Below are 24,257 nucleotides of genomic sequence, written 5' to 3'. Positions count from 1 at the left end.
GGCTCCTGCCATCGGATCAGCGCGGTGCGCCGGCCGCAGCGCACTGGCTGCGGCGGCCATTGGAGAGTGAACCAACGGCAAAGGAAGACCTTTCTCTCTGTCTCTCTCTCTCACTGTCCACTCTGCCTGTCAAAAAAAAAAAAAAAAAGACCCAAGTGAGAAAATGACCGAGGATGAGTAAGAACCTTACAGAGACTGGCTTTGTGGGGTCAAGGAGAAAGCAACTGCTTGGTTTTATTTGTGTATCCCCAGCCCCCAAAACTGGGAGCTGCCAGCTAACAATGCTTAGAATTAAATACCCTGGGGCTGGTGCTGTGGCGCAGTAGTTTAACCCTACTCCTGCAGTACTGGTATCCCATATGGATGCCGGTTCTAGTCCCGGCTGCTCCTCTTCCAATCCCGCTCTCTGTTATGGCCTGGGAAAGCAGTAGAAGATGGCCCAAGTGCTTGGGCCCCTGCACCCATGTGGTAGACCCAGAAGAAGCTCCTAGATCCTGGCTTCAGATTGGTGCAGCGCGTCAGCCGGGGCGGCCATTTGGGGGGGTGAACCAGCGGAAGGAAGACCTTTCTCTCTGTCTCTCCCTCTCACTGTCTGTAATTCCACCCCTTCAAGTAAATAAATAAAAAATATTTTTAAAAAATTAAATATGCTTTTCATACATGGTAAATATTAACATTAATATTATTATTTAAAGTAATATTTAAAATTTTTACACAATTCCTCTATATTTTAATTTATTATACCAATCTTTTATCAGATGAAACAAAAATTTTTTAAAAAGTTAATATATTTTATTTCCATTAAAAATTATATTGTCAAGGCCAGGACTGTGGCTTAGTAGGTAAAGCCACCACCTCCAATGACAGCATCCCAAATAGGCACCAATTCCAGTCCTGGCTGCTCCACTTCTAATCCAGCTCCCTGATAATGGCCTGGGAAAAGCAACAAAGGATGGTTCAAGTACTTGGGCCTCTGACACCCATGGGGGAGACCTCAATGAAGCTCCTGGCCCTTTATTTCAGCCTGGCCCGGGACCTACCATTGCAGCTATCTATGGAGTGAAGCTGCAGACAAGACAGAAGATCTCCCTCTCTGTCTCTGCCCCCCACCTCCCTGTAACTCTTACTTTCAAATAAATAAATAATTATAAAAAAGGAAATGAGCATTTAGTAATTATATTGTGTATTTTAGCATGGTTTTACCAGTGCTCTTTTGTTTTTCAATCAACAGGTCTTTTGGAGACTTTTCAAAACAATAATGCTTTACTTGATCAAATTCAGAAGTGTCTAGAGGCATATTTAGAATCCAAAAGGGTGATCTTTCCACGGTAAGTTTATAAAGCGACCAAAGATATGTTTCAGTAGTTGAGACTATCAATCAACTTGAGGTTACAGTTATAACCTCAAAACGTCAGAGAACTAAAGAAGAAAACAGAGATATTTTCGGTAATGAAAATCCAGCTGGTATCTTGTTGGGGAGTGCAAGTCCCAAGGTTAAAGCCACAATATTTGGTAAAGGTTTAGTGGGTAAATTGAGTGCAGCATGGTTTTGCTGCTTCCTGGTGGTGGGGTACGTGTGTGTGCTCATGTATGCGTGTGTCCACGGAAGCACATGTGGAAAGTGAGAGAGCCTGCAGGGATTTTCTTTAGGTTTATTGGTGGGAACATAACATGCTCTCCAAGATGCCCAGACCTGAGGAGAGTGACTTCCACCTGAGGGTGCAGGGGACCCCTAACATGCCTCTCTCCAGCCTCTCCGCCCTTAACACTTTATACCCTCATGTGAGTAGGGAGTTTTGCACCTGTCTCCCAGGTGACTTGCCGTCTTATCTTTAAACACTGGCAGGTCTGATCCTAGGGGCTCCAGGCATGGCTGAGACTGCAGCAGAGCATTTTCACATCCGGTCTGGAACACGGAAGCCACTCTAAGTGTTTAAAGCAAAACTTCCGTGTCCAGGGAATTGGAGGTGTTCACAGGCACTAGAGGCACAGGGGAGAACGCAGGGCCACTTTGAGGAAGTCTGAAAGCACAGACAGGGATCGCCAGAAAGTGCCTCCAAAGACTCAGCTCCTTGCACTTAAAAAAATGAGTGGTTATCGGGACACCCGAAAACAAAGGGCGAAACCCCACCCCCTTCAGTCCTGGCTTCTGCTTGCTTTCCTTCCTCCTTCCCCTGGAAGGTGTCATAGAAGAGCATCTGTGGGCAGAATCCCATCCTGAGCTTGGCTGACAGATGTCATCTCCACGTCCTCCCATGCGAGGGCATTGTGAAGTTGGCAATGACCATCTAGGGCAATTACCAAATGCTGGTTTGACCACTTAATTCTTCAGACATGACACAGTTAGGGGTAGGTATGCAGTTTTTAAAATGGACCCTTGCTGACTGGAAAAAAATGTATGTTTGAAAATCACTGTCACAAACCTTAATTGCTGACTGCATTACCTGTTATAGGATAGTTAGGATAATGAATCAAATTTCTTTGGTGTGATTCAAAGAGAATAAACATATGGCAGAGACTATATTAAATGAAAACTGGCATTTAGAAGAATATTTGTAATTATCTAGAATAGTATTTTTTATTAAAAGGCCACAAAGTAAATATTTAAGGCTTTGCAGGCAATTCAATTAATTATCTGTTGGCAGTTACTCAACTCTGCTATTGTAGCACAGAAGGAGACTCAGTCAATAAGTATGTCTGCGTAGCTATGTGACAGTAAACCTTCACTTACCTAAACAGGTGGCAGGCCAGGTTTGTGGGTCGTAGGCTGTAACTGGCTGGTTCTTGATCTATAGTAAACTATTATCTACACAATTTCCTTTACTTGTCTTGCTGATGATAGTACCAAAATATATTTATGTGTGTGAATATATTATATATATTGTTTTTATTTCCACATGGATATAGCTTCATATAGTTTGAAATGGGGTATTGGTAAAATCATATATTCCGCCACTTTTCACAGTATCGCATGCTTCAGGGAATAGCATGTATCTTTAGTTGGGAGAATGGCCCGGTACACATTCACGGAACCAAATTAAGTTTCCTGCACCTACTGTTGCATCTATTATCTGTTCAACACATAATGCATTGAATACTAGGTATGTGAGAGGATGAGTCTAGATTCTATGGGAGATCGATAAGTCACACATGACTTAACAATAAGGATATTCTCTAAGAAGTGCATTATTGGGCAGTTCTCATCATTGTGTAACTGGAGAGTGTATTTACACAAACAGTGTCATCAGGTGTAGGATCTTGTGAGAGCACTGTTGTGAATGTGATCCATGTGCATGGAGATGCTGCTATGCAGCACAGGACCACATGTGCTCAAAGCCAAGTAACACACACACACAGCTGAGTCAGTACTATCACAAGAGCTAGCAATTTATAATTTTATGAAAAAATACCCATCTTTTATTATTAAGCACTAATTTAGATTTTGAAATGCATCATCGCTAATCCTTAGAACAATGCTATTTAGAGATACGTTGCCTCCCCAAGGAACCCAGGACCAATATACTCAGAGGCCAAGAAATTGGATGGGGAAGAGAAGCTGCTAAATAGTTTCTTTTATGTCTGTCTAAGGCTAAGCTTCAGTTTCAAGTTGTATTTTCAGAATTTTCTTTCCTCCAGGTTTTACTTCTTATCAAATGATGAGCTTCTGGAGATTTTGGCCCAGACACGAAATCCACAAGCTGTGCAGCCACACTTACGAAAATGCTTCGACTCCATTTCCAAACTTGAATTTGCTGTCATGCCTCCTGCTGAAGGAAAGATTCCTGGCATGGAAGGAGAACCAGAAAAGATTTATACTAATGATATTTTAGCCATGCTGTCGCCAGAGGGAGAAAGGGTGAGGTGTTTTTTGTTGATAATTCTTTATAAATAAGCTTTGGAACTCTTCTAGAGTTGGGGGTGGAGGCCTACTCATTTTCACTCCGTTAGCTCATTGGTTGAGATATCCTGGATAACCAAAATAGAAATCTTGCCTTCAAAGAGCTCAAAGTCTTATGGGGACTTAGACAATTAAAGCCACCATAGTAAATGCAGTAACAGAGATACAAGCTCTGTTTTCTGCAAACAAAGTGGAGAAAACTAGAGCTATATCTTATTCAACTCCCCACAAGAGGCACAATAGTAGACTAGTAAAGGGCACCAGTTCTGCTGCAGGCTACCTGGACTCAAATCCCACCCTATAAACTCATCAGTGAGATGGAAACTAGTAAATGTTCTTGATGAAAGAGATGACGACAGATGTTACCTGTAAATTGCTGCCAGCAGTACCCAGTGGGCACTATGTAAGTGCAAATTAGTGGCAGCAGCATCTGCACAGCTAATCACTCATGGTGAACACCAAAGTGAATGCAATAGCAGATGGTAAGAATCCAAGTGACTCCAGAGTTGAAAGTCTCACACAAACTCACACAAACATACACACATTCACATACACACAAACACACACACACACACAGGAGTCAGAAGATGGGCATGAGAGGATAAGCATTCCAGACAGAGGAAGTATGCAGGACAATGCCAAGGTGTTAGTCCAATTATAGCACACTAGTGTATTTATAGGAGTAGCAGGAACTCATAAACATTTTCTTCATCCTAAATTGATCTTCTTACTAAAGAATTTGGTCATTATTGGTTGCAGAAGAGAAGTGGATGACCAAGAATAGAATCTTGGGAAAACATAAAATTTAAAAGTGGAGTAGAAGAACTGATGAAAGAGACTAAAACAAATTGGACACACAAGTGGCTGGAAGTCTGAGAAATAAATAAGAAAAGGACTGAAAAGTGTCCATTAGCTTTTCCAATGAGAGACATGGGTATCCTTAATGGGAACAGGTTTTGTGAAGTATTAGGGCAAAAAATTAGATGTCAGGGAGTAGGAAAACAAAAGCAGGTGAAGAAATGTATGTGGTATTTACGAACTATTCTTTCAAGGAGTTGGTTCCATGAGGAAACATTAAAATTAGGCAATAAATAAAGTTGTAAAGTAGAATATCCATAGAACATTCTGGTACTTGTGCTCAAACTTCAGTATTTATAAGCTCAGGGACTACACAGCTGAAAATCTCACATGAGCCAATTTATCATTGCTCTGATTACCTTCTAGGTAGGTTTGGGGAAAGGCCTCAAAGCCCGAGGCAATGTGGAGGAATGGCTTGGTAAAGTGGAAGAAGCCATGTTCACGTCTCTGCGCCGCTTGTGCAAAGCTGCCATCGCTGACTATCAGGGCAAACCGAGGACAGAGTGGGTGATTGCTGGCCATCCCTCCCAAGTAACTCGCACTTGTTAACTTTCCATTCCTGAATTCTTCTCTGCTGAGATGCCACCCCACTCTTAAAGAAGACATTTTCTTGCAGGTCATCCTAACTGTTTCTCAGATCATGTGGTGTCGGGATGTGACTGAGTGTCTGGAAACAGAAAGCACTAGTCATGTAGAGGCCCTGGAAGCTTTTGAAAAAGTGAATTTTGAGGTGAGATCGTCAACAGGATAACACTGAACCTCTGAGGAGGTCTCCAGATAGTTCAAGGGAAATTCATATTCTAAAGAAAGCTATGTGTGGATTTCAAAAATATTCTGCACCAAAATCAATATCTTTTAATTACATCTTTCCAAAGACTTTTGAAGTACCCTTGTACAGCCATGCAGGATGATCTCAGGGGTTTTTATTACCATGTGTAACACAAATTCACTTTATTTCAGAAATGCTCACGCTCACACATGATTTACAGAGCTTTGAGAGTATCACTGCAATGATTCCTGTTCCATTTCCTAGTGACATCACCCTGATATTTGTGAGATGTATATGTGTGTGTGTATACATGTATACACACACATATATCTACATGTATATGTAGATATACATACATATACACATGTATGCATGTACATATGTTTATATAATGCATGCATGTATATATGGATATAGGTATATCTACACCTGCATGTATATATGTACACACATGTATGTATATACATACATATACATATATGTATATAATGTATGCATGTATATAGGTATGTCTACATATGCATGTAGATATATGTATACACATGTATGCACATACATACATATACGTGTGTATATATACATATACATGTAGATATATATGTGTATATGTGTGTATACATGTATACACACACACATATATCTCACAAATAGACACACACACAGTACAAACCGGGGGAAAATTCAAACACCAGGATTATAATGGTTTGCAACTTTTATGGAGAAATGGAATTTAATAACCTCTCATAAAAGTTTAATTAATGTAAAATCTCAGTAATTGTAGCATTTCTAGGCACTGGTATGTTTTTCTTCAAGATTATAGAAACATTAGTCAATTATCAATGAAACAATAAAGAATTGAGTGAATATAAATATTTTTTTATTTATTTGACAGATAGAGTTATACAGTAAGAGAGAGAGAGAGAGATAGGTCTTCTTTCCATTAGTTCACCCCCCAGATGGCCACTACAGCCGGTGCGCTGCGCCGATCCAAAGCCAGGAGCCAGGTGCTTCCTCCTGGTCTCCCGTGCAGGTGCAGGGCCCAAGCACCTGGGCCATCCTCCACTGCCTTCCCGGGCCACAGCAGAGAGCTGGACTGGAAGAGGAGCAACCAGGACAAAATCCAGTGTCCCAACTGGGACTAGAACCTGGGGCGCCGGCGCCACAGGCAGAGGATTAGCCTAGTGAGCCACGGTGCCGGCCCCTATAAATATTTTTCTTTAAAAACAAAATACTCATGGAGTCAGCACTGTGGCATATCAGGTAAAGCAGCCACCTGCAGTGCCAGCATCCTATATGGGTGGTGGTTCAAGTCCTGGCTGTTCCACTTCTGATCCAGCTCCCTGCTCTGGCCTGGGAAAGCAGCAGAAGATGGCCCAAGTGCTTGGTCCCCTGTACACATGTGGGAGACCCGGAAGAAGCCCCTGTCTCCTGGCTTCAGATTGGCACAACTCCAGCCATTGCGGTCAATCTCTCTCTCCCTCTCCCTCTCCCTCTCCCTCTCCCTCTTCCCTCTCCCTCCCTCCCTCCCTCCCTCTCTCTCTCTCTGCCTCTCCTCTCTGTGTGTGTAACTCTGACTTTCAAATGAATAAATAAATATTTAAAATAAACTCATGGTCATAGTTGGGAAATGCTGTTTTAAAGGAAGCACAATTACCCTATTAAAATTTTAAGTGCACAGGCTGGCGCTGTGGCTCACTTGGCTAATCCTCCACCTGTGGCGCCAGTACCTTGGGTTCTAGTCCCAGTTAGGGTGCCAGTTCTGTCCCAGTTGCTCCTCTTCCAGTCCAGCTCTCTGCTATGGCCTGGGAAGGCAGTGGAGGATGGCCCAAGTGCTTGGGCCCTGCACCGGCATGGGAGACCAGGAGAAGGCACCTGGCTCCTGGCTTCAGATCAGCGCAGCATGCTGGCCGCAGCACCCATTTGGGGGGTGAACCAACGGAAAAAGGAAGACCTTTCTCTGTGACTCTCTCTCTCTCTCACTGTCTAACTCTGCCTGTCAAAAAAAAAAAAAAATTAAGTGCACATGCTGTGTGACAGATCTCTAGAACCTATTCATCTTGTATAACTTAAACTTTATACCCATTGAACAACAACACCCTGTTTTACCTTGTCCCCAGCCACCAGTAACCACCTTTCTTCTCTGTTTCTATGTGTTTGGCTATTTTAGGCACCTCATGTAAGTGGAATCATGCAGCATTGTCCTTCTGTGACTAGCTTATTTTAGTTACCTTAATGCCCTCCAGGTTCATCTGTACTGTCACATATGATAGACTCTCCTCTTTTTAAGGGTGAATAATATCCTATATGTCACATTTTGTTTATCCATTCATCTGTTGATGGACATTTAGGGCATTTCCACAACTTGGCTGTTATGAAGTATGCTGTAGTGAAACTAGGAATGGAGGTATAGCTCCTCGAGATCCTGGTGTCATTTCCTGTGGATGTGCCCAGAAGGGGAATTACTAAGATCATGCCTGTATAGTAGTTCCATCGTTAATATTTTGATGGCTCATCATACTTTTTCCACAGTGGCTACACTATTTTACATTCCCATCACCATAATGTAAGAGTTTCCTTTTCTCCACATCCATACCAATGCTTGTCATTATTTTTATTTTTTATAATAGCCCTCCTAACAGGTGTGAGGTTACATCACATTATGGTTTTGATTTGCATTTCCCTGACGATTAGTGATGTTGAGTACCTTTTCATGTAACTATTGGACATTGGCCATCTCTTTGGAGAAATGTCTATCCAAGTCATTTGCCTATTTTTTAATTTGGTTATTTGGGGTTTTGCTATTGAGTTGTAAGAAAAATTAGACCCTTATCTTACATTATGCAGAAATATCAACTCAAAATAGATTAAGAATTTAAATGTAAGATAAAAAATTATAAAAATCCTGTTAGAAAGCATAGAGGGAAGGCTTCATGACATTGGCCTTGGCATTGATTCTTGGACATAACACCAAAAGCATAAGCAAAAAAACAAAGTGGGATTGCATCAATCTAAAAACCTCTGCACCATAGAGGAAACAATGAATCAATAGGGTAGAAAAGAAATCGATGGAATGGGGGCAGTACTTTCAAACTATATATCTGCTAAAGATATAGGTCTAATCTTCAAATCCAAATGCAATTCTATTTACAAGTAGTATTGCATTTTAAAGGACTTGTCATAAAATATAATAAGAAAAAAAGGGTCCTCTGTGGATTTTTGTCTCCAGAGAGCCAGGAAAGAGAAAGACTCCTCCAAAGAAAGTTCCATGAACCTACTTTCTTAAAGATTTATTTTATTTATTGAAAAGCAGAGCAACAGAGAGCAAGGCAGAGGTTGAGAGAGAGAGAGAGAGAGAGAGAGAGAGATCTTCTGTTTGTTCGTTCACTCCCCAAAGGGCACAGAAGCCACAAAGGCTATAGCTGGTCCAGGCTGAATCCAGGAGCCCAGAACTCCATCCTGTTTTCTCACATGGTTGCAGAAGCCTAAGCACTTGGACCATCCTCTGCTGCCTTCCCAGGTCCATTAGCAGGAGATAGATCAGAAGTGGAGCAGCCGGGACTCAAACTGGTGCTCTGATAGGTGATGCTGGTGCTGCAGGTGGCAGTTTAACCTGCCACACCACAACACCAGCCTGGAATTTAGCCACTTAGAAGAAAACCACAAGCTGAATCTTTCCCCGGAGTGTTTTCATTTAATGTCATTGGCTTGGTTAGAACACTCAGGTTTTCTGATTATCAGTGAGAAAACTAAGTCTGAAAATGAGAAGTATCACCTTTAACCACATTGAATTTTGAAAGGAACCAATCTTTTCTACAGATACCATGACATAGTGGTTGAGAGCGTGGGCTTTCCTCAAAGCTAATGTCTACCTAGTTTCCACCACTTCATAATTGTGTGGCTGCCAGCATCTTACCCTCTCTGGCCTTCAATTTCCTCAAGTGTAAAATGAAGATAATAATAGCACATACTTCAAAGAAATTTTATGGGAACGATATTTCCCACGCAGTATCATCCTAATTGGTCACAGAATTAGAAATTTTTAAAATGAGTTGATGTTAGGAAATGTCTACTCTGAATGTAACAATAAAAAGATAAATATGCAAACTGATGTTGATAATTCACTCTGAATTCTGCTTCTAATCTGCAGAGATTAAATGCTCTGGCTGCAATAGTTCGAGGCAGCCTTCCTAAGCTACACAGAAACATCATAACTGCGCTGATCACTGTTGATGTACATGCAAGAGACATTGTCAGTGAACTTGTTCAAGCCCAGGTAAATGCTTCATTTAAATAGAGTCATGTACTTCTTTCTGAAAAAAAAAAGGGGGTACCTAATATGTGTATCACTTATATCTCCTGTGTAGGTAGACACAGTTGAATCCTTTGACTGGCAGAGACAACTGCGCTATTACTGGGATGTAGATGTGGACAACTGTGTGGCTAGAATGGCACTCTCTCAGTACATTTATGGCTATGAATACTTGGGTGCATGCCCAAGACTGGTTATTACTCCTCTTACAGTAAGTAGCTGATCACCCCAATTATGTTGCTATAAGACTGCTTTTTTTGTCAATGTAGTATTGAAAAGTTTCACTTAACATGAATTCTTGAAAGGATTTGCTATGAATACATCTTTGTAAAGCAAACATTTGCATTATTTACATATATGCTTGGATCTTTGAGTGTATTTCAAATGCTCTAAAACCTTTTCTGGAAAATAGTGGCCCTCGTCCCATAAAAGGGAAAGGACTCATGAAGTTGTGGTTAGAGTCGGTTCCCTTCATTAATGACAATTCGTTGGTTTCTTCAGGATCGCTGCTATCTTTGTCTCATGGGAGCATTGCAGCTTGACCTGGGGGGTGCCCCTGCTGGTCCTGCTGGCACTGGGAAAACAGAGACGACCAAAGACCTAGCAAAAGCTCTTGCCATCCAGTGTGTGGTCTTCAACTGTTCCGATGGTTTGGACTACAAGGTAGAGTGCCGGTTTCTGAATACTAGCATCAAGTGTGTGTTGTGTCTTTCTTGACTTGTACTGTGGCATAATGTAATGAGGAGAAAATGGGGTGGTGGAAAGCAAAGGAAATGAACGGGGGCAAAGAATGCTTAAAATGGAATAGAGAAACATGGAAGAGTGAAAACGCAGTGGTCTGGACAGTGCAGGTACAAACCCAGACCAAGAGAATTTGCCAAAAAGCGGTAGGGAGGTGTGGGAAGCAACTCGGACTAGACTAAGTTACTGGAATTAAGACTTATTCTATGCATCTGCTCTCCCACAATATGGCGCTGGGAGAGGAGGAAACAGCTTCTACGCAGCTGCCTCTTGCCAACTTGAGTGATGACCTCCAGGAGCTGATCCTGCTCCTGATTGGAGAAGAGCAGCATACTCGGCGTGTGGGTAGCAGAGTTGGGATTGGAGGAAGAGGACTATAAAGGAGGAGAGAGACAACATGCACCAGGAACATCTAAGAGGAACATCTATCTGAAGGAACACCTGTGCAGCCCCCGAGAGAGCTGGCCGGCGGTGTGCCGCTCCCCCGCGGAAGTGGGGAAAGTGGCTAGGGGGAACCGCCCTTCCACGGAGGTGGAAGGGACGGTAGCCAACCCGGGAAGAACCAGCAGCAAACCCGGGGAGGGCCGAGCAGACAAAAGAACAGCGCAGGGTCCTGTGTCGTTCCTCCACGAAGACGGGGAGCGACATAATGGTGCCGTGACTCAGATAGCAAACCTAGGAGGGAAGAAACGGGAAGAAGTGGGAAAATACCGGAGAGAGAGACTAGCAAAGAGCCTAGGGAAAAGCCGGACGGAAAAGGTGCCAGAAGAAGCTATCAAAAGCCTAAGCATAGACTCAGATATGGACTACGGGGGGAAGCTGGGAGAAATCTCTAAGGTCGAAAGCGAAAGTGAAAGCTAGAACAAACAGACTCGGATACGGACTGTGGGGAGAAGCCAGGAGAAATGAGGGAGGAATATTGTTGGAAGAAAACTTAGGGAAACATACCGGGTAGAGAAAAATGTTAGGGAAATTGAAGCTGCGGGGGCAGGCCGAGGCGGAAACGTAAGCCAGGTTGGAATTCTTTAAGTCAGCCCGGGGAGCAAAAGGCGAAAAGTTAAACCAGAGGCGGAAACGTGGGCCAGGTTGGAATCCGTCAGATTAGCCCGGGGAGCAAAAGACGGGAAGCCAAACCGGGAGCGGAGACGTAAGCTATAGGTTGCATTTCGTCAGGTTAGCCCGGGGAACTTAGACTGAAAACTAAACCAACCAGTGGCGGAAACGTGAGCTAGGCTGTGTGATTTGCGGAAGCCACCACGTGCAGAGAGAGCACAGGGCGTGAATGGATAGGGAATGTGGGGCTAGTGCGAGGCCGTGGTGCGGGCGCGAGGCCGGGAAGCCGCGCAGATGAGAGAAGTGCGGGCTGAGGCGGCTCAGAGCCGGGAAGCCGCCGAGAAGCAGCCTCGGGGCAGGCGCCGGGAAGCCGCAGGGATAAGAGAAACAGAAGTTTAGAAGTAAAATGAGAGAAATAGGAATGCTGGTAGATAGAAGTAAAATGGGAGAGATAGGAATGCCTGGAGATAGAGAAATAGAGAAAAATAAGGCCACCCCTCAACATGGCAATGAGAGCTTGGATTTGGTCTGCCTGATTAGGGAGGTGGTGAGCACCTGCGGGCGGCTAGCAGCTTATGCGCCGCAGGTCACCGAAGACAGGCATGAATTAACATCAATAAGTCTCCCCACAATACCGCAATGAGAAGGCTTGGATTTGGTCTGCCTGATTAGTAAGGCGATAAGCACCAGCAGGCAGCTCGACCAGAGTATGAGCTGCAGGTCACCGAAGATAGGCACGAATCAACACCAATAAGTCTCCCCACAATACGGCAATGAGAAGGCTTGGATTCGGTTTACCTGATTGATAGGGCTTGTAAGCACCTGCAGGCAGTTCTAGCAGAGCAGAGCATGCGCTGCAGGGCACCGAACACAGGCACGCATCAGCGCCTAAAAACCTCCTCACAACATGGCGAAGAGAGGACCCGGATTCGGTTTGCCTGATTGATAGGGCTTGTAAGCACCTGTGGGCAACTCCAGCAAGCAGAGCAGAGTGTGTGCCGCGGGGCACCGAAGACAGGCGCGTATCAACGCCAAAAATAAAAAGAAAGGGGGATCTGTGGGGAGCAACTCGGACTAGACTAAGTTACTGGAATTAAGACTTATTCTATGCATCTGCTCTCCCACAATATGGCGCTGGGAGAGGAGGAAACAGCTTCTACGCAGCTGCCTCTTGCCAACTTGAGTGATGACCTCCAGGAGCTGATCCTGCTCCTGATTGGAGAAGAGCAGCATACTCGGCGTGTGGGTAGCAGAGTTGGGATTGGAGGAAGAGGACTATAAAGGAGGAGAGAGACAACATGCACCAGGAACATCTAAGAGGAACATCTATCTGAAGGAACACCTGTGCAGCCCCCGAGAGAGCTGGCCGGCGGTGTGCCGCTCCCCCGCGGAAGTGGGGAAAGTGGCTAGGGGGAACCGCCCTTCCACGGAGGTGGAAGGGACGGTAGCCAACCCGGGAAGAACCAGCAGCAAACCCGGGGAGGGCCAAGCAGACAAAAGAACAGCGCAGGGTCCTGTGTCGTTCCTCCACGAAGACGGGGAGCGACAGGGAGGAAAATCTGTACAATCAATAAGTGCAAAGAGTTGGGATGAGCTATAAATAAAGTAGGGACAGAAATACAGGGGAAGTGTGCAACTTTAACTATATGGTGAAAATGAAATGTGGGCCGGCGCTGCGGCTCACTAGGCTAATCCTCCGCCTGCGGTGCAGGCACACCAGGTTCTAGTCCCAGTCGGGGCGCCGGATTCTGTCCCGGTTGCCCCTCTTCCAGGCCAGCTCTCTGCTGTGGCCCGGGAAGGCAGTGGAGGATGGCCCAAGTGCTTGGGCCCTGCACCCCATGGGAGACCAGGGGAAGCACCTGGCTCCTGCCTTCAGATCAGCGCGGTGCACCAGCCGCGCTTGCCATTGGAGGGTGAACCAACGACAAAAGGAAGACCTTTCTCTCTGTCTCTCTCTCTCACTGTCCATGCTGCCTGTCAAAAAATAAATAAATAAATAAATAATGAAATGTGGAATAAGTGAAAACTAATGGTAAGATTTATTCAGTGCAGCAGTTCTCAAACTTGTTGATTGTGGGACCGTTTGATACTCTTACAAATTATTGAGACCTCCAAAGAGCTTTTATTCCTAGGGGTTATATCCTTGGCTTATTTTTATATATTTGTATATTTTATTTTAGTGGCATTATTTTATATTTCTGAGTCTGGCATATAGAAACATATAGAAATATATTCTGGCATAATAGAAACAACCAAATTCTCATATTTGGTCCCACATTCCATCTGTTAAGATATATTTTTGACTGTAGTGTTTAAAGAAAATTTAGCCTCATGTAAGTATTGTACTCTAAATGGAAATATTTTAAGAACTTTTTGGGCTAATTGTCAATATTGTTCTTTGAAGCCAAAACTTGATAAGTGGTAGTTTTGTAAAGGTCATTTGTGACGTAAAAACTGAAAACATTTTCATAACCTTTTCACACTGTACAACCCATGATAGAATGAGAATTAAAGAGATAAATAACACTTTAAAATATTATGAAACTACTTTGACCTCATGGGCCCATTAGAAAGAAACTTAGATTCAAAGGATCTGGGATCCTTGATTGTGTGGAGTCATTCTGGTGTAGCTATTAAAGCTACAAAAACAAGCATTTATTTCTATATTTGTATGTATCAACTTTGGATACTATCTGCTAACTCATTAAATAGATGAGAATTTTTTTAGACACAACCTCCCAACCTTCTGTTCTGTGAAATCTACATGTTATTCTAAACTAGGATTATGTCTTCTTTGTTTTGTCTAGCGATTGAATACCAAAACATACACCCTTTACACAGGATTTACAGGATTTTTGTGTTTCTACTCTCTGTACCTGGACTTCCTACAACTGTTCCCCATTTAAATACTCTCCTATTTTATTTTGTCTGTGATTAAAGTAATTTGATATTCATATTTTTAAACACACAAAATTCTTATATTTTAAGCAACAATTTAAAAACTCATTAAAAAGATACTGGGAGAGTGGGACATTGCGTGGATTCAGAAGGACAGTTGAACAACATGACTGAGGCAGAGTTAGAACAAGGGCACCCTGGGGACCTCCTTGGCTTCAGGAGCATTAGGGCCTTCTTTCTAGAACCTTGACAGGAGAATAGCACGTTCACACTTGGGACCCAGGATTCTAGCTGGCAAGTTGGGTTCCCATGACCACCCCTAGGTCTGTGGGCTATATCCATAAGAAGGGGTAAAGTCAGAGTCATACAGGCATGTGTGGCTATTGAAAGGCAGACGTGGGTGGGCAGTTTCCAAAGTAAGGAGAGTGGCATCCTCTAAGAGTTTCTGAAAGGTAAGATTTACAAGGCAAAAGAGATTATCTAGCAAAGCTATTCTTTTCAGCCATAAATGTCCCTTTAAGTGTTGGTGTTCCCCAGGGTCCCAATGAGGTTCCTTGTCCTATTTTTCTCTTATCTTTTCCTGCTGATTCCTGAGAATGTCATGAGAAAGAGGAGAGCTTTGGGCAGGAGGACGTTGAACTGAAGATCCCTACTAAGATGGATGGCCTTGCCTATCGTCTAGGCTCTCTCTTGTCCTGAGGTTTCCCTGGAGAATTGTTCCCCTTCAGAACTCTCCTTGCCTATATAAAGCAAACAAAACATTCAAACACTGAGTGGTGACTTTGTAGACCCAGCGCTGGGCATGTCATTATAGTTACCGCCCTCTGAGAACATATTGCCATTGCATAGATTGGGGGAAGATTTGGTGGTCATCACTAGTTAATGACAGCTACAAAATTCTGACATGTCTTTTTTTTTTTTTTTTTTGACAGGCAGAGTGGATAGTGAGAGAGAGAGACAGAGAGAAAGGTCTTCCTTTGCCGTTGGTTTACCCTTCAATGGCCGCCGCGGCTGGCGCGCTACAGCCTGCGCACCGCGCTGATCCGATGGCAGGAGCCAGGTGCTTCTCCTGGTCTCCCATGGGGTGCAGGGCCCAAGCACTTGGGCCATCCTCCACTGCACTCCCTGGCCACAGCAGAGAGCTGGCCTGGAAGAGGGGCAACCAGGACAACCCCATGGGAGACCAGGAGAAGTACCTGGCTCCTGCCATCGGATCAGCGGGGTGTGCTGGCCGCAGCACGCCGGCTGCAGTGGCCATTGGAGGGTGAACCAATGGCAAAGGAAGACCTTTCTCTCTGTCTCTCTCTCTCACTGTCCACTCTGCCTGTCAAAAAAGAAAAAAAATGCTTCCTTTGTTATATAGTAAGATCTCAAATAAGTGTAGAAATTTTTCTGATTTTATATTCTGTTCCATTTCCTATCTTTCTGTTCCTATACCAGTAATAGTATAGCATTTCAACCGTAGCCTTAAAACATAATTCAATTGCTAGTTGAGTGATGCTCAACTAATTGAGCTATTATTAATTGCTCTGTTTCTATAACTCAATTAGCCAATAGTCCATGGTTGGGTTTCCAGAAAACTTTAGAGTCATTTATATGGGTCCCAAAAAGATATAGTGGGGTTGAAGGTGGAAATGCATTGAGTTTACATGTTTATTAGAAACATTAACAGCTTTATAATAATAAGCTGAACTATTCATGGAAAGCACGTTAACTCAAGTCTTCTTTTAAGCCACTCAGTAGCTTTTGACAGATGTCTTCACTCCTTTATTTAGACTTGCTTTTCTTTATGTTGTAACTGTGAATAAGATATTTTCATTATTTTCCTAACTTTTCTCAATATATTAAAAAGCTATTAATTTTGTGTAAAAAAAGAAAAATGAATTAGCCATTTGTCCTGTCTTTCCTGTATATTGTTTTCTGGGGACAACAAAAGTATTTAGGAAAATTCCTCTTTATAGAAGAATTATAATTAATAAATGAAGGTATGATAACATTAGAAATGACTAGTTTGTAACCTCTCAAAAAATAATAAATCTATCAATGACCTTCATTGCTAAAATCACTAGATAATAAATTAACTGGCAGCTTCATAATGTACGAATCAGGCCAGTAATCCACTAATCAGTCATAACTTCTCTTAAAGTGGGACAACCAGGAAATTTGTATATCCTGTTGTGATACACAATTTATGAATTATTCCTGTTCAAAATAATGTATACCTCAACCTAATGAACCTTATGAGGTCATGCATTTAAATACCATTTTAGAAAGAACATGAGATACAGGAACATTTTAATACCACAAAAATATAAAGTTAAATATGAAATAAGAGAAAGACAATATGGAAGATTATCTATAGACCTTCAAAATATATATTCATAAAAGAGGGAAGATGCAGAGAACTATTAAAAATTTAAAAAGCTTTAAGAGACGCGGTAACCAAATGCAATGTTTGGACCTCATGTTCGTATCCCTTCCAAACAAATTGAGTGTAAAAGGACAGTTTGGGGACCATGGGGGAACATGGATTGGTCTGAGATGACATGAAGGAATTACTGAGCCTTTGTTTGAGTGTGTTAGGTGGTTTTAGTTTCGGCAATTTTTAGGTTCTTAGGTTATGAAGAATTGATGGTGAAATAATACCATGTCTAGGGTTTGCTTTAAAATACTCTCCAACAATTTTCATTAAAACAGCAAAATATTGGTCATAATTGTTAAATGGGATGACATATACTTCCTCTCATCTCTATTGTATGTTTGAAATATTCCAAAATAAAAAATTTTTTGAGAGGGCCGGCGCTGTGGGGCAGTGGGTTAAAAGTCCTGGCCTGAGGTGTTGGCATCTCAAATGGGCATCAGTTCTAGTCCCAGCTGCTCCTCTTCCAATCCAGCTCTCTGCTATGACCCAAGTCCTTGGGCCCTTGCAACCATGTGGGAGACCTGGAAGAAGCCCCTGGCTCCTAGCTTCAGATTGGTGTAGCTCCAGCCATTGCAGCCATCTGGGGAGTGAACCAGCAGATGGAAAACCTCTCTCTCTGTCTCTACATCTCTCTGTAACTCTGTCTTTCAAATAAATAAAGTAAAATAATTTTTTTTTGAAATTAGGAATCATCACAAAATAAATTGGTAGAAATAACTCCAAAAATCATTTCTATGGTCAATTGCTACAAAGTCTCTGAAAAACAAACAAAATAGCCCAAATGGCCTCAGCTGAGAATGGACCTGGCTCAAACAGGGTATTTATTTCTCCGGTTAAATACAATTTCACAAACCACCAACATCAGACCAGCTCACTAGGCATTTATTATGGAGTAAGACCATAAAAAACAACAACAGAAACCACAGCATAATGAGAATAGACACAAACAAGAACTCTGTCCAAATCACAAAAACAACAAAAAATCCCCCTCTCCTGGATCACCAGTCACTTCTTGTCTACAAATGGCAGCTTTGGCTGCACGGCCTGCAGTCTGCTGGATAGACACTGTTTATGATGGCCATCAAAGAATCCCCCTCGCTGACTACCAGCAGCTGATTCAGAGTGCTAGGGGTTGAACTGTGTCCCCTGGAAAGTTCCAATCCTAACACCTGATGCCTGTGAATGTTCCTGATGTGGAAGTAGAGTCTTGCAGTCTTGACAGATGTAATGTAGTTCCGATGAGGTCATACTGGCGTTGGATGGGCACTGATCCCTGGAAGAAAGGGAAGTATGGATACAGACCCACAGAGAGAAGGCCTTGTGGGGATACACAGGAGACAGAGGTTGGAGTGATGCCATCCAGTGAAGGAGTGCCAAGGACTGCTAAAATGTAACCACCAGGAGCTTTGGAGAGACAAGGAAAAATACCCCCAGGGCCTTTAGAGTGAGCATGGCTTGGCCAACACCTTGAGTTGACATTTCCAGCCTAAAAACTGTAAGAATAAATCTGAAGCTTTGAGTCACCAGTTTATGGCAATTTCTGAGAGCAACCCTGGAAAACTAGTAAACAGAGCGAAACTCTCCTTCAACGAAGCTTCCCACACCTTGCAACAGCCTTCCCAATGCCCTGTCCCTGAGACAAGCCGTGGTTCCCTAGATCATTCCCCACAGTGTGTGGTCTCCCTTCCTGGAACAAACACTAAACCCAATTGTGTTTGACTACAGGTGTGGTCCTGGTTATCTCAGGCTCATAGGCATTGACCTCTCCTTCACTTTTGTTAAAAGCAAATTTTGGAAACTACCCGACTTGTAAAAGTGTTTGTTACCCAGTCAGTCATTATAGAAGCATTCCTTTCTTCAAGATCAATATTTGGAATTGCTCCTTGTAGAGAATTCTTATAATTTTACGTTGCCTCAGCCTCCATGTTGAATGCAACTTTAAAACTTTCTCATGCCCAGAGCAGGGCTCAGTCACCCTGGACAAATGTTTCAGTTCTACAGCACACCCAAATGCTCAGGCTGCTGGTCAGAGATAAGAACTTGGAGGCATCTTTCCACCCAGCAGGTGGGGCTCCCCACTTTCCCAACACTTCCTTTAAGAGGACCATTCAGGTGTTTGCCCAGCAACTTAGAGTGACCCGTACCCCATACCCTTATAAATTCTGCTGGTCGTCACAAGCTCTTTCGTTCTCTTTGCCTGACTCTTCATGTCTGCCTCATGCAACCCAGGGATGGAAGACTGCCCTCCAAACTCATTGCCCCCTCTCTGCCCAGGATCTTTAGAGTAGCAATCTTAAACTCGTTTTCTGTTTTCATAATGCATTAAATTGCACCTTCCATGTGAAAACTCGGTAGCTACCCCAGGCCAAAATTCCTCGGGAGACTGGGAAAAACAAAAGCTTAGGCTCCCAGCACCAGAGCAGTGGTCAGTCAGACACAAAACTGCACGTGGATCAGGCGCAAACCACAGGGACATTTGCAAGCATAAACCAGTTTCTGATGTGAAGGACGCACCCCCCTCCCCAACCTCAGTCGCAGGTGGGACAACTAGCCATTATGCCATCCACCCGGTGAAAGAGGCATCCTGGGAAAAGGCACACAATGTAAGCACCCACAAGACCCTCCCCTTTCTTTCCTGTTAGTCACTGGCCACTAGCGCTAGAATCCAGGTGCCACTGGGGACTCTCAGGACATTCCTTTGTTTGATACCCTCAGGGTTTCTGCATCCTGGGGCAAAGCACCATAGGAGGATTTTTTTTTTTTAATTGAGAGCACGGCTGCTTGTGGTAGCATCTGTGGGACCTTTGTGCATGTGGCATATGACCTGGCAAACACAGTCACATGAGGAACAGATTTTAAATGCCCACTTCCCTTCCTAGCCATGCACAGGTTGTACACCATCCAAAGTGCGAGAGAGGGTGTCATTTGTGAAGGGCAAAAGGGAAGGAACCGGCATGAGCACACGCACACGCTCCAGGAAGTGAATTCTAGAGAAAGGCCTGTATCCAAGATAAATACCTGTAGTTTTATGTCTTGCTGCCTTTAAAAGTGTCCATTCACAAGTACGCCTTGGTAGGTCTTCATATACCCTAGGGGAGGGGATGCATACCTTAAGTATACACACCATAGCTCTACAATATGAAGGAGTTCTTCAGCTTTGTAGTCCGGAATACCAGCTTAGTCTTTAATCCCACCCATTCTATTGTTCAGTGCATCCATTTCATTTTTTAAGTCTTGACTATATTATTATTAATTTCCAAGGACTGTTTCTCATCTCTGACTAATTCCTTTTTTAGAACCTCTTGTTTGTTAGAGGAATGCAATTTCCTGTCCAATATCTAAGGATTCTATTTGATTTTTTTCTTTAATCCTCTTCTGCTCCGTAAATTATCCCCATTTTCTCCAGGGTTGTTCATTCATTTCATTCTTCTAATTCCTTCTCTTGCTTAATGTTGATTTTTCCCAAATATCTGTTGATCTTCTGGGTCCAAAAGCATGAACAGAGGACTAAGGGGATTAGTGCGGACAGCTTGTTTTCCCAAAATGCCCCTTTCTTAAATGAAAGAACTATTGTGAGCTCTGTGGGAGTGAGTGGAGACGTGTACACAGCAGGCTTTCCCACAGGGAGACGTCAGGAAGTCAGAAAGACCCCATTAAACACCGGATAATAAAAGTTTTCCCTCTAAAGCAGTACCTTTTAGCAGGGTTCACTCCTGAGGAGAGCAGTCTTTTCTTATCATTTTTGAATCTCCATGACGGAACTGAAGGTCTGTAATCATCTTTCTCTCTGTCTCTGCTTGCTTACCTCCCAAGCTTAATGTCTTCTCCCAGCATCTCCTAAGATCTCCCCAAAGCAGATCTCCCTTCTCTACAAGGTATTCATTAGATGTTAGCCTGGTGGGGGAAGTAGTTACTAAAATCTCCCTGTTTAGACTTCTTGGCTTGGGAGAAGGGACCTGCTGATCGATCCTGCCAAGTACTGATCCCGGGATGGTTGCAGTAGTCTCCTTAAGGCCTGTATCTGCTTGTCTCAGGTTTGGAGTTTCTTAGAGGCCCCGCTGAGGAAGAGTTCTGCTGTCCCTCTGCTGGGGGGCTGCAATTTTCCCTTCAGAGTTGTGCACTCTGTTCCCTGGACTGCATCTTCCACTTTTTTAAAGCTTTCTTCTTGCCGCTGGTTTCTCCTCAATTCTGTTTTTATTAAGCAGGCACAGACATAATTGTAGCCACAGAGATGGAGAGACACACAAATCCATCTGCTCTTCCATGATTCATGGGAATTGGAGAAAGGAGAGGTAGCAGTATACGCTCAACTGACCAACCTGAAAGAGAAAAGCTATTCTGTTTTTAACAATATACATATGCAGTATAATGCAATAATTATATAAATGCTGTATGAGATTTCATAACTACAGCAAAATGCATTAGGCAACTAATTTTATAGAGAGAAAAGGATTACTTAGCTCACAGTCTTGGAGGTTCGAGTCCAAGATCTAGTGGCCCCATTAGTTTAAGCATCTGGTGAGGAGGCAGAGGGCAAAGTGCAGAGGCAGTATGGAGCACATTGTATCTATGTGGTCCCTTGTAAAGCTGCAAAGATTCAATCACAGGCATTCCCCCCGCCCAACAGCCCAATCCATTTAATCACTTCCCCAGAGCCTCACCTCTAACACCATAATCAGATTGAGTTTTCACCCTCTTGGAACTATTAACATAACACTTTAAGGATTAAGCTAAAAATTGGGGGGACAAATATTCAAAGCATAGCAAATGCTTAACCAAGAACTCAAGTCACAGTATCCATACTCATTTTCTTCCACCACTAGGATTCTGCTGTAGAGAAAATGAAAAATTACCATCTTAACCTGTGCGTCACTGCCTTCTTTTTTTTTTTTTTTAAGATTGATTTATCTATTCGAAAGGCAGAATTACAGAGACAGAAACAGAGAGAGACAGAGACAAAGAGCAAGATCTTCCATCTGCTGATTCACTCCCCAAATGGCCACAACAACCAGACCTAGGCAAATCTATAGCCAGGAGCCAGGAACTTCTTCTAGGTCTTCCATGTGGGTGCAGGGGCTCAAGTACTTTAATGCACCTGCTCTCCCAGGTGCATTAACAGTGAGCTGGATCGGAAGTGGTGTAGCTAGGACCTGAACCAGCACCCATATGGGATGTTGGCACCACAGGCAGTGGCTCTCCTGGCTACACCACGGCACTGGCCCCCATAGTAGCCTTCTGCTCAGTAGTTCTTCTGTGTCTCTAAAGCAAATGAGTGCTTCTGTTAGCAACATTTTAGAAAAAAATTAAATTCTTCAATTTGTCTCTTCCATGAGAATCTTAACTATTTGTAGAGGCAAGAGGAGGTTAATGAAAAAAAGAAAAATTGATTAGAATGTATTTTGTTTAAATTAAAATCAGTAAGAGAGAAGCAAAAAATATATTGCTCATGGAAAAGTGCTTACTTCTGACATAGCCCAGAAGTCATATAAAACTATTGCTTATTTGCACATACCACCTCTTTTTAATTGATACCACTTTTTAATTGACAGATAGTAATTGTGCTTCTTTAGGGGAACATGTATACCTTGTGTAATAATCAACTCAGGATATTTAGGTTACCCATCATCTCAAGCATGTGTCTCTCCCAGCTATCTTGGTTTATACTATACAACATCGCTAACTAGAATCACTCTTCCGAGTAACAGCACACCAGAACTTACTTTTCCTCTCTGGCTGTGACTTTGTACTTGTTAATTTAACTATTGCAGGCCTGAACTCTGCAATGCAAAGTTGAGTGGCTTATTTTATTTCAGATGATGGGGCGCTTCTTCAGTGGCTTGGCACAGTCAGGCGCCTGGTGCTGCTTTGATGAATTTAACCGAATTGACATAGAAGTTCTGTCAGTCATCGCACAGCAGCTCATCACCATCAGGAATGCCAAAGCTGCAAAGGTAAGGCATCGGGGTAGCATTATTATTAAGATTTACTTATTTATCTGAGAGGTAGAGTTACAGACTGAGAGAGAGACAGACAGACAGACAGACAGACACAGAGAGGAAGGTCTTTCATCTACTGGTTCATTCCTTAAATGACCGCAATGGCCAGAACTAGACTGATGCAAAGCCAGGAGCCAGGAGCTTCTTCTGGTTCTCCCATGTGGGCACAAGGGCCCAAGCTCTTAGGCCATCTTCCACTGCTTTTCCAGGACATAGCAAAGAGCTGGATCAGAAGAGGAGCAGGTGGGACATGAACCGGTGCTTATATGGGATGCTGGCGCTGCAGGAGGAGGCTTAGCCCACTATGCCAGCCCCAAGGGGAGCATTTCTTAAGCTTGCAGTGAACTCAGAATATGTTGCATGGGAGGAAAGTTATTGCTAATTTTAGCCTCTCTGGTCCACATTTCCCATGTCACTGTGAGTATCACAGCAACAGGGCATGCTTGGGTGACTCAATTCCTCATCCACACAAGACAGAGAGACAGACATTGCACTGTGCTGGCCGCTGAGGGCACAGAGACTCTGAGGCTCAATCCCTGCCCCCAAGCAACTCTTCTTGCCACCCAGACCACACCTGCACGCCCCGAAACACAGCCACGCAAGATGTCTCTCTGCCCTCCTCCTCCTGCTCTCCTCACCTTGCTTGTTCTTGCTTTGACATTTACTTCTGCTAGGTTTCTTCCTTTTCTGGGCCCTACTGCTTCCCTTCTGGCCTCCAGGCTCAGCTCAGAGCTGGTGGGAAAAAGTTCCCAGAGGAACTTGACCCCTGCAGACTGGCAAATTCAAGGAGTGTTGAGGGGTGGGGGGGTTCAGATGAAGGTGCTGAAGCGATCCTCTAGTTTTACAACTGTTGGAGTCCCGCAGGCGCCTGCTGCTGGCATGGAGGTTTTTCTATTCAAAAGCTGATGGAAGCCGGCACCGCGGCTCACTAGGCTAATCCTCTGCCTTGCGGCGCCGGCACACCGGGTTCTAGTCCCGGTAGGGGCGCCAGATTCTGTCCTGGTTGCTCCTCTTCCAGGCCAGCTCTCTGCTGTGGCCAGGGAGTGCAGTGGAGGATGGCCCAAGTGCTTGGGCCCTGCACCCCATGGGAGACCAGGATAAGTACCTGGCTCCTGCCTTTGGATCAGCGCGGTGTGCCGGCTGTGCCAGCCACTGGAGGGTGAACCAATGGCAAAAGGAAGACCTTTCTCTCTGTCTCTCTCTCTCACTGTCCACTCTGCCTGTCAAAAAAAAAAAAAAAAAAAGCTGATGGGCATGAAGATTGGAACCAAGTCCCTTATCACTTGTACTGACCTCCTAAGATGTATTCACTA

The 24,257-nt window shown here is 43.6% G+C and overlaps 1 protein-coding gene across 1 annotated transcript in view; it reads left to right on the top strand.

Annotated features, from left to right (window-relative positions):
- The window catches only part of DNAH6 (dynein axonemal heavy chain 6), a 315,521-nt gene that overhangs the window by 114,545 nt on the left and 176,719 nt on the right, over window positions 1-24,257 (top strand). The window contains exons 23-30 of the mRNA XM_008254187.4: window positions 1,232-1,328; window positions 3,637-3,856; window positions 5,123-5,287; window positions 5,373-5,486; window positions 9,673-9,798; window positions 9,890-10,045; window positions 10,336-10,497; window positions 22,762-22,899. Coding sequence (XP_008252409.2) covers window positions 1,232-1,328; window positions 3,637-3,856; window positions 5,123-5,287; window positions 5,373-5,486; window positions 9,673-9,798; window positions 9,890-10,045; window positions 10,336-10,497; window positions 22,762-22,899 — 1,178 coding nt within the window. The remainder of the gene's footprint in view (window positions 1-1,231; window positions 1,329-3,636; window positions 3,857-5,122; window positions 5,288-5,372; window positions 5,487-9,672; window positions 9,799-9,889; window positions 10,046-10,335; window positions 10,498-22,761; window positions 22,900-24,257) is intronic.

This window comes from Oryctolagus cuniculus, chromosome 2 (genome assembly GCF_964237555.1).
Source record: "Oryctolagus cuniculus chromosome 2, mOryCun1.1, whole genome shotgun sequence".
NCBI classification, from domain to species: domain Eukaryota; kingdom Metazoa; phylum Chordata; class Mammalia; order Lagomorpha; family Leporidae; genus Oryctolagus; species Oryctolagus cuniculus.
This window is presented reverse-complemented; position numbering and strand designations above follow the sequence as displayed.